The following is a 14,723-nucleotide window of genomic DNA, read 5'->3' on the forward strand; positions in this document are numbered from 1 at the left end:
AATATATCAGAGAACTGAAAGGAACTGAGTATTCAATTCTACAGACACAATAATATGCTACTGAAAAAGTAGACCACTGATATGAGATTTCACGGGGGAAGGTGCAGGGAAGGAGGTTCAGAAATTGACTTGATGCAAAAAATCAACGGTTTTGGACTATGTAATTTACATATTTAGAAAATCACCTAAGTGTGAAATTCAACTCATCACTTGTGTCTAGATTTTTCATCTAAACTCTGGGTAAGGATATTATTTAAATATTCTTAATGTAAATGTACACCATTTTTTTATGTTGTATCACTTCAATAAGAAAAAACTACATCAAAAATCCTGACCAAGTACTTGGAATACAGGGAAAAACCTGATCCCTCAGAGGTCAATAGCAGAACTCCCTAGCATGGTTAACTTCACTCTCTGGTAGGGTTACGATGTACGTTTAAGATACTGATACTTGACTGTGTAGATGGAAAAGCCTAAATGTCAACTCCAAGATCTAATTGTAAATGAAAACTCATTCCCTGAAGGCATAATCTTTCACTTCCACACACCAACACGAAGATCACAGGCAATGAAAAAATAAACCAGAAGGCCATGCAGTTTGAAGACCAAATATTTCTTTACTTCAAAAATACATCTTTATATTCAAATTCCAAGTTGCTGCGCTGTAGGAGGAATATGCAATCATAAATTTAATTTATCTTGATCATTTGCATTCCGTGGCAAACTGAGCTCAGGAAAAACATCTGGTTTTCAGTGAAGACCTCTGTTACCTTGTCTTCTGTCTGGGTTCATTATAATGTAAAACAGTAGAGAAATAAGCCTCAGGGTCACGTAATCCATTCTCCACTGAACTTGAAATGCCTCACTATCGAACTTTATCCAATAATGAATGAATTTATTCATCATCCATTACAAGAACTCTCCAGAGTATATGTGGTTTTGTTTAATCTTCTTTTAAGATGAACACAGAAAAGTACAGCAGTTACAGAACTGATTTTAAAATCTTGCAGAACTTAAGGTCAGTTTGATAGCCAACCATGTAAAAATCTGAACAAAAACTGAAGGAAATTAGAGTATTGAAATCCTGCTTAAAAATTAAATTTATGTCTTGGCATACCATCGTTCTCCTTGCATGGAGAGGCTGTTTTACATTCTTGACTTCAAAATAGGGCACACAGAAAAAAATACACTTCTTCCCTTCTTGCTTGATGATGTTACAATTCAGCAGTTAAGTATTGTCTATCATCATTTGCATACTTGAATCCTTTTGGACATGGCCAACGATGTGAAAAACAGTAATTATCACAATCATAATTTAACCTCTGGTAAATTAATTCCTAAAGAAGTTCTTAGAACTAACATATGGCCTCCATGTATTTAAGTAACAGGACTCTTCTGCACTGCGGCCTCAAAAATCACTTTTTTGCTGAATTTTAGTGGCAAAGGCTTCAAGCAGGAGGTACTGGTAGTCTTCTTAATATTTCCATAGCTATCTCATGATAGGCTTTAGCCTGCAAAAACAGAAACACACATTGAGCACTCCATTTTCTATAGAAAGGAATATTTCCCAACTAATTAGGTATTTGTTCTTTTACACACAAAGAGAAAATCAAACATGTTTAAATAAATGGGTTAAATTTAGCCTGTGTTCAGGAAAAACAATGCATTAAGAGACAGATTAAGCACAAGCATTATAGAAAAATATTGGTGGGGGAATTTAAATTTAACTGAACAATTTGTCTGTAACAAGCAAACTCTTCTGAAAGAGAAGCGATGAGGAAGATACAGACTCTTTACTCCCACTATTAATTATAAACTTCCCTCATCCTGACAACCAAGATGCACAGGACAGAGAATTAGAGAAAACAACAGCATTCAAAAATTTGTTTTGAAACTATTCATTACAGACCTGACTATCACTATGCAATTTCCTATTCAGACATTTAAAGTATTTTTAAAAAAAGACACCTTTCCAAAAGACTGAAGTAGGTATTGGAAAGAACTAATTCTGCAACACTAAAATCTGCACAATTAAAGCTCTCTTTCACACCAGCCTGTGGCATTTGGTCAGACACCTTGACTACGGAGAGCAACCCAAGTAAGCATACTTATGTTAACATCTCCAAAAACCATGACACAGCTAGGGCCATGATCAGTCCACCATCAATTATTAACAAATCTAATGTCAAGGGACTTATATAAAAACACTGTATGAAGTCCAACACAGAACAAATCCCAGAATTAAATCAAATTATTCCTGTACCAAGCTCAACAACTTGTAGTCAAAAGGGAACATCTTTTAAAAATCTCAACCATTTATATAAGAATGCTTAATTAAAATAGTAATTTTGTGTGTATGTATATACACACTGCACATTGTTCCAGAAGCTGATTACTTCCATTGTTAAAATGTACCCCTTTTCTATAATTTGAATTTGTCGTACTTCAGATTCCAGCTGATGCATCACATTCTCTCTCAAGTACACAGCAAATTCCCCTAACTGAGCTTGCTCTTCTGCAAGACAGTGACCAACCTTCTCCATCTTCTCCACTAAGTCTGCATACACAGACCCCATTGACAACCTTTCCTGCTTTCCTTGGACAAATCTCCATGCTGATTTCTCCTGTCTCCTGCAGGATGGCTCTAACCATGAATTAGTCCTTGTACCCCTGATGAGCCTTTAAAGCAGCAAACAAACTGACACATGCCAGAGGCCAGAGCTTGGGGGGCAGGAAGAGACTGACTGACTGACGGACTGTCACATCAGGGCCACCAGCACTCACTGTCACTGCTCTGAACAAGGTGTCAGCCTTTTGCAGGGCCATGCACTACTCATGTCTGTCTCCTCTTTTTTAGGGATTGCTCCTGGCTTGCAGGATTTTCTTCTCTGGCACTCACCCTCTACACCTCATAGTCTCAGTGCTCACACCTCCTTAAAACTAAAGCCATAACATTCTCTGAGTTTGTAAGGAATGCAGACAGCAAGACAGAATTGCTTTCTCTCACGTACATGACTCCATGGCAAGAACGACAGAATTATTTAGAACTTAATTCACAATCAGGAATTTCAAACTTCTGTGGCTACAGTTGCAGTGCAGTTGGGTAACAGCCTGTGTGCAACACCCACCTCACTCAGCTATTAATGCCCTGGGTGCTCCAGCTGCCCCCCAACTAACTACTCGCCTAGACAAGATAATGGACCCACCTGAAGTGTGGTGACTGACTGAAGTCAAGCTGCCTTTGCAGTTCAGTATTTGACTAATTGGTGCAGGAGCACTCCAGGTGGGAATTTCAAACTACCTGGAACAGCCCCGCAGGCAGCTCCCACTTTGCGCAGATCAATTCATGCATTTTAATGAGCCAATTAACAACCTGCATACAGTACCTGGCCCCTTCTAGAGACTGCCCAGCCTGTTTGTCTGCTCGAGAGTTGACCAAATTGTACACAGAACTATAAATTCACCATAAGCAGACTCAACTGCTTGTATAAATGTTACCTTATGTCAACAGCCCAATAGATTTTAGATACTTTTCCCACAAAAAGCTGTTAATGAGTGTCTGAGCAACACTTTCCCGAAGTACACTGACCCTCATTTGCCAAGCAGCTGATCACCACTTTGCAACAGGAGGGTCCCAATGCAGCTCTTTGTAGCAAACATTCCAGCATTACTAGACACTCTCTAGCGTCTTGCCTGCTGACCTTTGGGTTTTTTGTTTTCCTGGATCATTACTTTTTCTGTTGAACAGACCAGTATCTCATGTGTGCCCTTACAGAACTCTACCAGTCACCTGGCTTTGGCAAAAATCAACTGTTTTGAGCCTTGGTTTCTATCTTTGAACAAGTCATTTAGCCATGAGTGAGGACCTGACTATCAGTCAATACACCTGAAAGGTCTAAATGGAATCTTGGTGACTCTGAATATGCACTATATAAAAATAACCCTATGTAAATTGAAAAGTTTTTCCTACTCATGATCTTTTCAATGTGCACAGCTCAGTTCAGCTGTTTAATCCATCATTACTACGCAAAAGAAGTTGGGTTGCAAATGAAACCAGAAAGGATTTACTATTTCCTTTCCAGGTAGAAAAACAGCAGATAAAGAGTAAAGAATGAGAAAGAATAAAGGATGAGTTCCTATTCATCACCCATAACCTCATTTTAACAGGATAAAAGCAAACTTCTCAGGTCAGTTACTCCCTTCATATTCGAAAGCTCTAAATGAATGGTTTATAGATTTTCTGAAAACCATTTTTTTGCTGACAGACAACTTTATATTTAAAAACAACATACCAGCTATCATTCCTCCCACTTCATGAGGATGAAGAAGCACACAGGAAGACAGAATGCCCTAAACCCAGACCAGACTTGTTTATTATGAACAGCGCCTCAATGGGGTTTGAGAGCAGCACTAGGGCAGGCAGAGGTAGAGGTGGAAGGTGATGCTTCAAAGGGAAGGTGATGAGTCAACAAAAAAAGCTGGGAAACAGCCACGTGAGAGACTGCTCACCTCTCAAACAGGGGCACAGTGCCAGAAGGGCACAGTTCTTAAGACCTCAAGGGCACAGCTGATAATGAAGTGACTGATGACAGCATAGATGGTGGAGCAGGAAACAGAGAACCTGTGAAGTTCACCAGGAAATGGAGTGAGAAGTCCTACCTAGCATAAATAATCAGAACATCCTGATTCATCACTCTGTAGCAGATCTGTATTATCATGGACTAATACATGCTGGGTAGATTTAAACTGGAAGACCTTTTACCAGCTCATCTAATTGAGCCCTACAGTAATCCTAGGGAAATACTGCCTTTCAGTTATGGCATTTCATTCTCCCTAAAAATCTTACCCATGAGGGAAGTAGGCATTGTTGCTAAGATTACTGCAGACTGTACAGGTCATGGCTGACTCTGCCCTGTTGTCATGGACTGGACTGGCATGGCCTGACCTGCTGGTTTGCTTCCACTGGAGTGCAGATCTCAGCCTGCCAACAGCTCACTACAGTGCCTGCCAGTACCTGGTGACTCTGTCACACAAACACAGAACTCAACTTATAATCAACAAAGTAAAAGCAGGTAGGAGCTGATATCCCGTTTCCTTCACCCAAACCACTGCATACAAACAACTTCAGACCAGCAACTCGGAAACACACACTGATCCCAACACTGATCCCATCACTAGGTTACAGGCCTCATACACAACAGGATATAAATCCCAGTACTGGCACAGTTTCTAATGTCTATTGCTGATTACAAGACTCCAAGACTATTAAGGCTGCTTTATCCAGCCCAGCAATCCAAAAGAGAATCTGTGCAAGTCTGACTGTCTGGAACATCAAATGCTGTGGATCCTAATATACCTGTAAAGAAGGAAAAGGAATTTAAATCTGCTCAACTGACCTGTTAGGGCTTACATTTTATTAATTGCTGAAGGAAACTAGCCACCATGAGCAACTAATCCAATAGGGACTATCACAAGGGCAAATACTAGTCTTAGCTACCATCTACATGAAAATAAGCATAGCCAGCCTGTCATTGATAACTTTGGTTCTTAGCACTCCCTGCACAATCATGTTCCATTTGTCAGTTCAATCAGATTTTTAAATAGATTTAATTTGGAAACACGGAAATTGCTTTGTTACTTTGACACAACTCCAGCCTTCAGTGCATGACTGGAGATGCCTTCCAATGTCTGTATTTTACTGTGGTCAACTCAGAAGGCACTAAAAACCTGATGACAAATGCAGCTTTAAATAAGTCTATTTCAGATACAAGCTTCATGTCACCCAGAGAAATTCTTGGTTGCTACAAGAGGTCCAGAGACTATCCCACTCCCTACCAGTCCTTCCTCTGGGCAGCTCCACCATAAGATTCTTCTTTGCATGTACTGGCAACTCTTGCCAAATATACAATGAAGTCTCAAGTCAGAAAGGCAAACTTACTGAGACAGTAAAAGTCAATCCATACATTGTAACATGAAATGGAGGAGACTAGTAAATAAGCTGGATTTATTAAACTAAAATCTCAAAGAAAAATCCTCAGTGCTCATGGGAAACTTCCTATTAATCCTAATCAGCAGTAGTAACAGCCAAACTATTCCTAGGGGCAGCCCCAGCAGGGTAATACTGCTAACCCGAGGTGCCCTTACAGACATCTAAATACACATCCTGCCCAAAAAACATGGATAAAGAGAACAGTGCAAATCAAATGCAGTACAGTAACATCCTTCAAACAGACTATCCTACACTCACAGCCTTTTCTTCAGCAGACAGAACCATAAATGAGGGTCTGATGATGCATTGTACTGTCTACACCCTGAATGAAGGATTTGAACCTACACGTACCAAATGCTACTGTGATGATTCAAAGGAAGCCTTGATGATAAAGGCATATTACAAATCATACCATGCAGCCTTCTTTAAGGTTTTCTTTTCTTTTAAAATATCACACTCTGCATTGATCACTCATTAAATGGAATTATTGATGACAACTAAACCACAAAACAGGATTCTATGACTTTTTGCTACCAGTACTTAAATTTTTCTCCAACTACTTATTGCAATCTTTAAAAGGCTGTATGTTTTTACCCTACGTATATATCACCCTTTCATAAGCATGCTAGAGACAAAGTGTTTCTGAATACAAATTTGAGTTGTCTGTTTGGATGACACCACAGCAAGGTTTCTAACATTCTGATTTAATTGAAAAGGGATGATTAATCAGACTTCTTTTGCTCTGTTCCATTAGACTGCTGATACCTTGTGCCCCTGCTTTCCACCTGACTGGGCTTTTTCTATTCCCTTATAAATCAGTGTGCAATTTATTGGACTCAAAACTCTTCACCTGTATATGTAGGATGTGAATGGACATACTGGTACACCAAACGTATTTTGTACTTGTTTGAGGTGGGAGGTGACAGGTGGGAGTTTGGTGCTCAACAATCACAGACAACCTGTCTGTTCTGCCAAGGTATTGATACTGTGATACACCCAAAGTTTCTAGCAGGAATTCCTCACAAGATAACCACCAACTGCTCCATGAGTCTCCGGGCTTTATGCTCACAGAAAGAAGAGCTCTCAGAAACCTCTATTTATTGTTCTCCCAGAGTGATGGAGAGTTCACTGGGTATTTAAGCAGCTCCTTTGTTGGAAGAATAATTCTACTGCAATTAATCATGTTCTCTATCTCTTGCTGTGCCTCTGGTCTGCTTACGTGCAAGCTTCAGGATGCCTTTCCAAACACCTGTTTAGCTGCTGGCTCCTTTCCCATGGTCCATGGGAAGATCCAGTACATCTGAGCATGATCAATTTCACCTGGTTTCAGTGATTCCTCATTAGTTGTCCCTATTCTACCTTTTCCCCTGCCTTTTTTTCCCCGATTCTACCATTTTAGCAGCATTCCTGATTTTTGTTTACCAGCTTTTGCTGTCCAGTGACTCTTGCATCTGTTTGAGTGAGCAACAAAATGGAGCCTGGGCCAGCTAATCCACTTCCACAGTGTGATGGAGGAGAAAAATGTTCAACTAATCTCCAGAAGTGTCTCACTCCAGAAGGTAAGCCCTCACTGTTGATTAAAGAAATTATAAGCTTCTTGTAGAGGATCTTGGGTCACTCTCAGCTGCTGCGTTAGGCTGACCATGCAAGTACAGCAATATTCCATTTCTACATCACAAAGTTTTATCAATGAAGAGTATTAAGAAAAAGCCACAAATAACCCCACAATTTAAACAACTAAGCTGACAGAAACACTAACACAGACAATGTTATACCAAGAGCAAAATCATTTTATAGCAGCACTGTTATTTCTCCCGGGGGACTGCCTCAAGCTTCACCAAAAGAGAACTCCAGTCATCAAACCTTCCTATCCTTTAGCTATAATGTCAATACTTTCCATAAGCAGATTAGTCTTGTGTATTCTGTGCCTTCCCTGAGGAAAAACTTTTTAAGTTCACACATGTTCCATTCTACAAGTAATTTCCTTTCTTAGTTCTTAGTAATTTCCTTGTCATTTGTGAAAAGGAAACCCCTTTTCCACCAAATACATCTAAGCTTTAAAATAATAAATTTAGACAAGTTTGCTTAGACATTTTGAAATTCTAGTGTAAAGTCAGAGGTATACTTTTATATATCTGCAAGGCAAGATGAACTCCATGGCAGATGTGTAAGCAAAAATGTATTAACTGACATATTTTAGAAACCATTTTATTCTAGGCTTGAAAGAGCTCAAAAGGTGTGACAACATGCTGGGTTTCTAAGAAGTCAATCACCATCCCTATTCCCTACTGTTTGAATCTGCTAAGTATTATTTCAGGTCTATGATTCTGTATTTGATTTGTAAGTGTGTTCTAACAAAATCAGCATAGAATTTTGTATGAAAATCCCCTGCACATTTAAGCGACAAGAGCATTCACCAGACATTGTTCTCTATCCGAAAAGTTGCTAATGCATGAATAGCCACAATTTCAGTTTATTTGAGAAACATGGTGATGACTGTCATGTATTAAAGATTAGAATCTGACCTTATATGCCCTCTCCCACTATCAGTTATGTGCTAAGAATTTAATATTTATTTGAAAATATAAGAGAATGATATTTTTTCTATCTTTAAAATGAGAAGAAAAGCAGGGATGAAGGAAAATTCTTTTTCGTTCTACAGAGATTTGTGACATTTTTAAAAATACACATTCGCTGAGGAGAACTATTATCTCACAGACACAAAGGCAGAGAAGGATATTAAGAGTTTTCCCCAGAGTCACACATATTTGTCAATCTTTATTCCTCTGCATATTTAACTTAATTGCCACAAATGGTGATTATAACCCACCATTTTGTTATCAAGAACATAGTTAAAGGAGGAACAGATGGCAACACTACAGACTTTCTTGCCTTTTTATTTTCAGAATGCTATCCCATACACGTCTGAATTCTTCAGTCCATAGTCCAGCAGGCTACAGACTCTTGGTTATTACAGATTTCAGATACTGTGAGCCCTCCACCTTAGTTTCCCAGCTGTTTTACTTCGGCTTTGACCAAAGCCATATACATTCATTCAAAACGTCACATTGCTGATCAAACTTCCCAGAGAGAAGCTGCCATATGGATTATAGGGATTCCTTTTCAGATAGACCTAGACTCCAGATCACTACATGATTCCACAGCATGGACCTTGCCCAAACCTAGCAAAAACATGGTATTTAATTAGAAGTCAACACGCCACTTCTCTTTCAGAACAAAACTACAATTTTAAGACCATCACTTGTCTTCCAGAATCCTGTTCAGTATGTTAATAATACTGGATTAACAATGTTAATGTTCTCCTCCCTTTTTTTTTCCTTCTAAAATACTGTGAAGGAAAAAACACATTTCAATCATAATATTGAAAAAGCTACTGAAATTCAAATGTTCCATAGGTACAATCTACCTTACTATGAATTGATTCTACTATCTGTGATCAGCATTAATAATTTTTTGCACTATATATCTTTAAGCAGCAATCAAGAGTGGGGCTGCATTATGCCATATTCTGTGTACAGCACCCTGCCCCACAGAGCCTGTCAGACAAACTCTAGCAGAGAAAGAAAATAGCAGACAGGGAAATCTTACTCTATCAGCAATAATGAAATTCCATATGTGCAACTACTTTTCTTTACAGATTTGCATATTTGACTCCCACCACCTCACCAACTTGCATTTTCCAGCGACAATAGAATGTTATGGTAAATACACTGAAAAAATCCATTTCCTCTTGTGCGTAAATTGCTCCACTTCCTGATGAAAACAACCCAGGTACTGACAATATGAAGTTTTGTTCCAAACATCTTTGGGTAAGACCCTTTGACAGTTTCCAGGCTCAGCTACCAAGGGCTTAACTGACAGCTTTAGAGGACCTACAATAGCTGCAAGGTCTCATGAGGCTTGACATTGACCTTCCTCCTCTTAGCGTGCCAGGACCTGGATCAAATCTTCTCTATTCTGAATGATTCAGCCTAATTAAACAAAACCAAACTCACAGAAGCAGAACAGATGACCAGCATTCAAAAATCAAGGGCCTGAGTTACTTACTGGTACTACCTTCTTTTACTTTATTTCCTTACTTCACTCAAAAACCCATTTCTTTCCAAAGAGCAATAAGAAGCAGTACTCTCCATCCACTTTTAGAGGCGAGCTCTCTGTTGTTCTAAGTGCAGTGCACCAAACTTACAGCATCACTTTGAGGCTGAGAGATCACAACAGGCTGTCCTGAATCACATGTCTCCCGTATATTGATGTGCAGTGGAACGTCACCTGCATCAAAAATACCAAGACATACATATGTGAAGACCTAGTATTTCTTAAATGTTTCTTTAACCCTAAAGCAACTTGAAATCCAATTCCCATTCAGTATACTCTTTGAATTGCTTTAGCTCCAAAAATTCCCATTTAAAATGAAAATTTGCTGCAGTATATTTTCCTTACATCCATAATGAATAATTCCAAACATATTTTCGATTTCTCATTCTCTGAATAGAAAGGACCATGCTTCAGTCATTTATTAGAGAAGGAAGGGCTTTTTGTCTCAAACATAGAAAAATACAGGCTGAGATAGAAATTATTTTGTTTACGTGAAATAAATTGCCTGAGTGTAGGCAACTGTTCATCATGCAACTTACTGTTCAGCCTATCTCCTCATTGTAAGTTCTTTTCAGTGCTGTTTTAAGATTGTAATCCCTGTTCAAAGACTTATCTGAATACTTAATTTCCAAATAATAGCATTTGTTATTGTCCTTATTAGGCCTTGGATCCAATTATAAGGTGGACAACTATTCAGTTCATTCTTCTTTCCAACAGAAATCTTCTTTATATTCTGCTTTTATAACGAGCAGGGAACTGCTAGAGAGGAAAGGAACGTTCTAAATGAGACTCAATTAGCAGCCCTGCTCCATTCTGAGACATACTTTCTGCAACACAGATTTCACCACTACAAAAAACCTGACGATTCCTGTGTTTACTGCTACATAAATAATTTTGAAGTGAACTGAAGACCAACTTTCTTTTACTGGAAGACACAGGTACATATTACATTATGGATAGACGAAGACAGAACAGCCTACCTTAGTTCAATCCTGACACATCAGAAATCATGCAAGTTTAATTCATACAATTTAGCAACCTGATTTAACTCAAATCAAGGCCATTGTAAATTACTGAGATTCAATGTATTCAGAAAATGAAACAGTTTAAAAAACTGTATGAAAATTGAAAAAGTTTAAGAAATAAAAAACACAAACCCAAAGCAAGTAGGAATACAAACAAAAACAAGCAAATAGTAAACACAAAAGCACTGGCTCTGTGATTAGTGTGCTGAATCTTTGAACAACCTTATTATTTAGGATAATTACAGTCCATTTCCTTCAATTTGTTTTTCTTATTTATTTCAGTCATTAATAAATTTAGGTATAATAGTCTGTTCATGTACTCATTTATTTAAAAATTCAGGGAGTCCTCTGAAAATTTTCTAACCATAAACATTCTTAATTGAATAACAGTAAATTGTAAATCTCCCTGACATTCACTTCCTACTCTTATTTTACATGGAGACTAATCTTTTTTTCCTAAGGATGTTTTGTTAATGAAAAAATACTTTTTCAATATGAGCTTAATAATAATCTCCAATAATTACAAAATGGCAGCCTCTCTCTTTTCTTCCTCAGACTTGCAAACATGTGCTGGTACTACAGGAGCATTCGGGACTTGTAAGAACAGTCAGAAGATAAAGAAAAATGCATTATAATTTTAAAAAACTGAAAATTTATAATTTAACCAAAAGACATCAAAACCATCTGCATAGCTGTTTGGGTGGTAAGGGTTTGAGTAAGATAAAACTTTTGCACTATTCTTCAGTACCCAAGGTGATGGAAAGTTAACATCATAACTTTTTCTGATATTAACAACTAACTGCTGATTGCAAAGAAAGAATAATTTAAATTTACTGTAGGAAGAAAAAACAAAGAATTTTAAAAATCTGGCAGTCATTGCTGATGGTCAGGAACCAGACAGTGCTAAAAAAGTCAGGAATTGCAAAGGTCAGGATGGAACACACAGAAATTATTAACTCATACCAATGGCATAGCTTTCTGGTCATGGTTACAGCCCTCAAACTTCAGGAAAAAAATTTCAGAGACAGGGAGAGAAAAATTAGCAGCACAAAGTCTCTCTCCCAAACCTTGTCACACATTCCTTTAAAGAACAGTAAAAATAAAAGACAATCATAAGTATATGAAATAATGGATTTTACTTGAAAGACTCATGGCAACTGCTAATTGTCTTCTGTAAACAAAAATAAGATACTCAGTAATACTAATGACAGCCAACTCTGAGCAAGTGGAAGGATGATACTTTTCAATCCTGCACACTGTTAGCTTGCAGAATTTGTCAGATGTTGGGTGACAAACATGTTGTTGGGTTTCCAAGAAGGACTAGGTGCTTATCTAAACAAACAGAACAGCCACAGGTGTCAGAAAACATATGCAAAATAAACTTAGAATTACTAATTTTAAATATATGCATTTTACAGATATATATGTAAAAATATGTTCTCAAGGTTTTGGGGCAGAATTCAAGTAATACTGAGATAAAACTTCCATTTGGGATGGATTACCGTAAAATCCATAAGCAGTAATTCTTACAATGCCATATGGTATTATTATGTAATGGTGATCCCTGGAAGGAGGAGCATACTAATCAGATCAAGTACTATAATTCAAAATTTAGCCCTTGGGGCATTATTCTTAATCTTAGTCTGCTTTTGCATTGACAGTTTGAAGTTAAACTTCACTCTGCTTTGTTTTGTACATCTCATCTATCCCCTGCTAAATCTGTTCATCTCTCACATCACTCCTAATTAAATCCAATCACAATCAGTTCTGCACTCTTAGGAAATAACAAAAACCACCTATGGGACCAATGCCATGGTACATCATTTGTGCCTGCGTATCTAAATGCACGTTTGATTTAACTGCTTGCAGAGCATTTGCATCCATCCACATAACCCAGGGCTGTAGAAGTCCCCTTGGGCTCTGATCACAACTCATTACATATTCAGAAAACTAAAAGATAGCCCAAAAGCATGTCTTTAATTATGTGTTGCCTTGCTATCTCAAGTCTATGTCAGACCTTGATGTTTCTGTGTTGATCTTTCTAAGTGAGCTTCCTGGTTCTTTTTAATGAATTAGCTATGGAAAATCATTGAGATAATTAGAGTAATACATGGAAACACATCATTAGCACATGCAATTACCCCATTTACCAACTTAATTACGCTGTGTTATATTCTTTACTTACAGCGCAGGTTGAACCATGCCTTTTTAAATCAGTAATGTATATTTTAAAGATCCATGTATATTTTAGCCTAGAGGCATGACAGATAGCTTAATCATAGCTAATCACAGAATGATTTAAGTTGGAAGGGACCTTAAAAATCATTTAGTTCCAAGCCCCCTTCTGTGGACAGGGACACTTCAAGTAGAGCAGGTATCTCAGAGCCCCATCCAACCTGCCTTTGAACATTTTCAGGAATGCAGCACCCTTAAATCTAGACAACCTGTGCCAGTCTCTCACAGTAAAGAATTTCTTCCTGATATCTAATCTAAATCTACCCTCCTTCAGTTTAAAGTAATTCTCCATTGCCCTATCACTGCCTGCCTTTGTAAAAAGTCTCCAGCTTTCAGACCTGTTTACATACCAGAACGTTGCTATAAAGCCTCCACTGAGTAAATATTTAAACAAAAATAAATTAAAGAAAATAAATGAGAAAACATTTATTGATATTACTAGACAGAGTTTAGGTCTGTCTTAAGACTAAATAGAATTCCTGGTTATTTCTAAAAATTGCTGTATAGTCAAGCACATAATGAATTTCAGGTAATATAGCATATTGATATCAAAACAATTCATGTTCTGGATTGTTTGTAAATAAAGAGATTTAAGATGCAATTCAAGAATTTTATTATGCAGTCAACATCACCATTACAAGACTGATAAGGAACAGAGCATGACTACTTATTAGTTCCATTACATCTGAAAACAGTCTGAATCCAAAGTCATCTAGGATTATGCAGTTTCATCATTCAGTTAACACTTCATGCACACACAAATAAAACCATTTCCATATTCTTACCCAAAACATCCAATCCAAGGGTTTTTGCCAGATCTTTTACACCATCAGTTCCAAAAATATGCGTCTCATGCTTACATTTGGGGCATTGGAAAACACTCATATTTTGAACTAGTCCTAAAACCTGTCGAAGGAAAGGAAAGGAAAGATTACTCAAACGAAGCACTGGTATTTCCATGTTAATCTCTGATAATATAGGATAGATTATCCACTAAGAACCAACACAGAGTGGTTATTTAAAATAGGAATCAGACTCATTAATATCATTATCAGCTCTTATTAGTCATCTCAGTGGCCCCATCATGTGGCATTATTTCAATTTCTTCACATTTATACCTCTTGAAGACTACCAGCCTTATTTGCAGCAAAAAGTACTTCTTGCACAAACCTAACTTGCCAAGAACTCTCCCTGCTAGTATTTCATTTTCAAACTCTGAATACTGGAAGAATTTTCATGCTGCGTTTTACAGTTTTGTCCTTTGCAGTTTCAGGAAAGGGTAAATAAAAACATACCATTACAAGAAATTACACAATCAGACGTGCTTTTAAGGCATTTTTATATTTTATCCTGTAGGG

The 14,723-nt window shown here is 37.6% G+C and overlaps 1 protein-coding gene across 4 annotated transcripts in view; it reads right to left on the minus strand.

Moving 5' to 3' along the window:
* Positions 1–597: 597 nt before the first annotated feature.
* Positions 598–14,723, minus strand: part of NUBPL (nucleotide binding protein like) — a 75,617-nt gene continuing 61,491 nt past the window's right edge. For all 4 annotated transcript variants that reach the window (XM_031065599.1, XM_031065608.1, XM_031065604.1 and 1 more), the window contains 3 exons: positions 14,151–14,271; positions 10,197–10,279; positions 598–1,511 (listed from right to left, as the gene is read on the minus strand). In XM_031065599.1, the coding sequence (XP_030921459.1) occupies positions 1,449–1,511; positions 10,197–10,279; positions 14,151–14,271 (267 nt within the window). In that variant the 3' untranslated portion in view covers positions 598–1,448. The remainder of the gene's footprint in view (positions 1,512–10,196; positions 10,280–14,150; positions 14,272–14,723) is intronic.

This window comes from Geospiza fortis, unplaced genomic scaffold (assembly GCF_000277835.1).
Source record: "Geospiza fortis unplaced genomic scaffold, GeoFor_1.0 scaffold54, whole genome shotgun sequence".
In the NCBI taxonomy this organism is placed as follows: Eukaryota; Metazoa; Chordata; class Aves; order Passeriformes; family Thraupidae; genus Geospiza; species Geospiza fortis.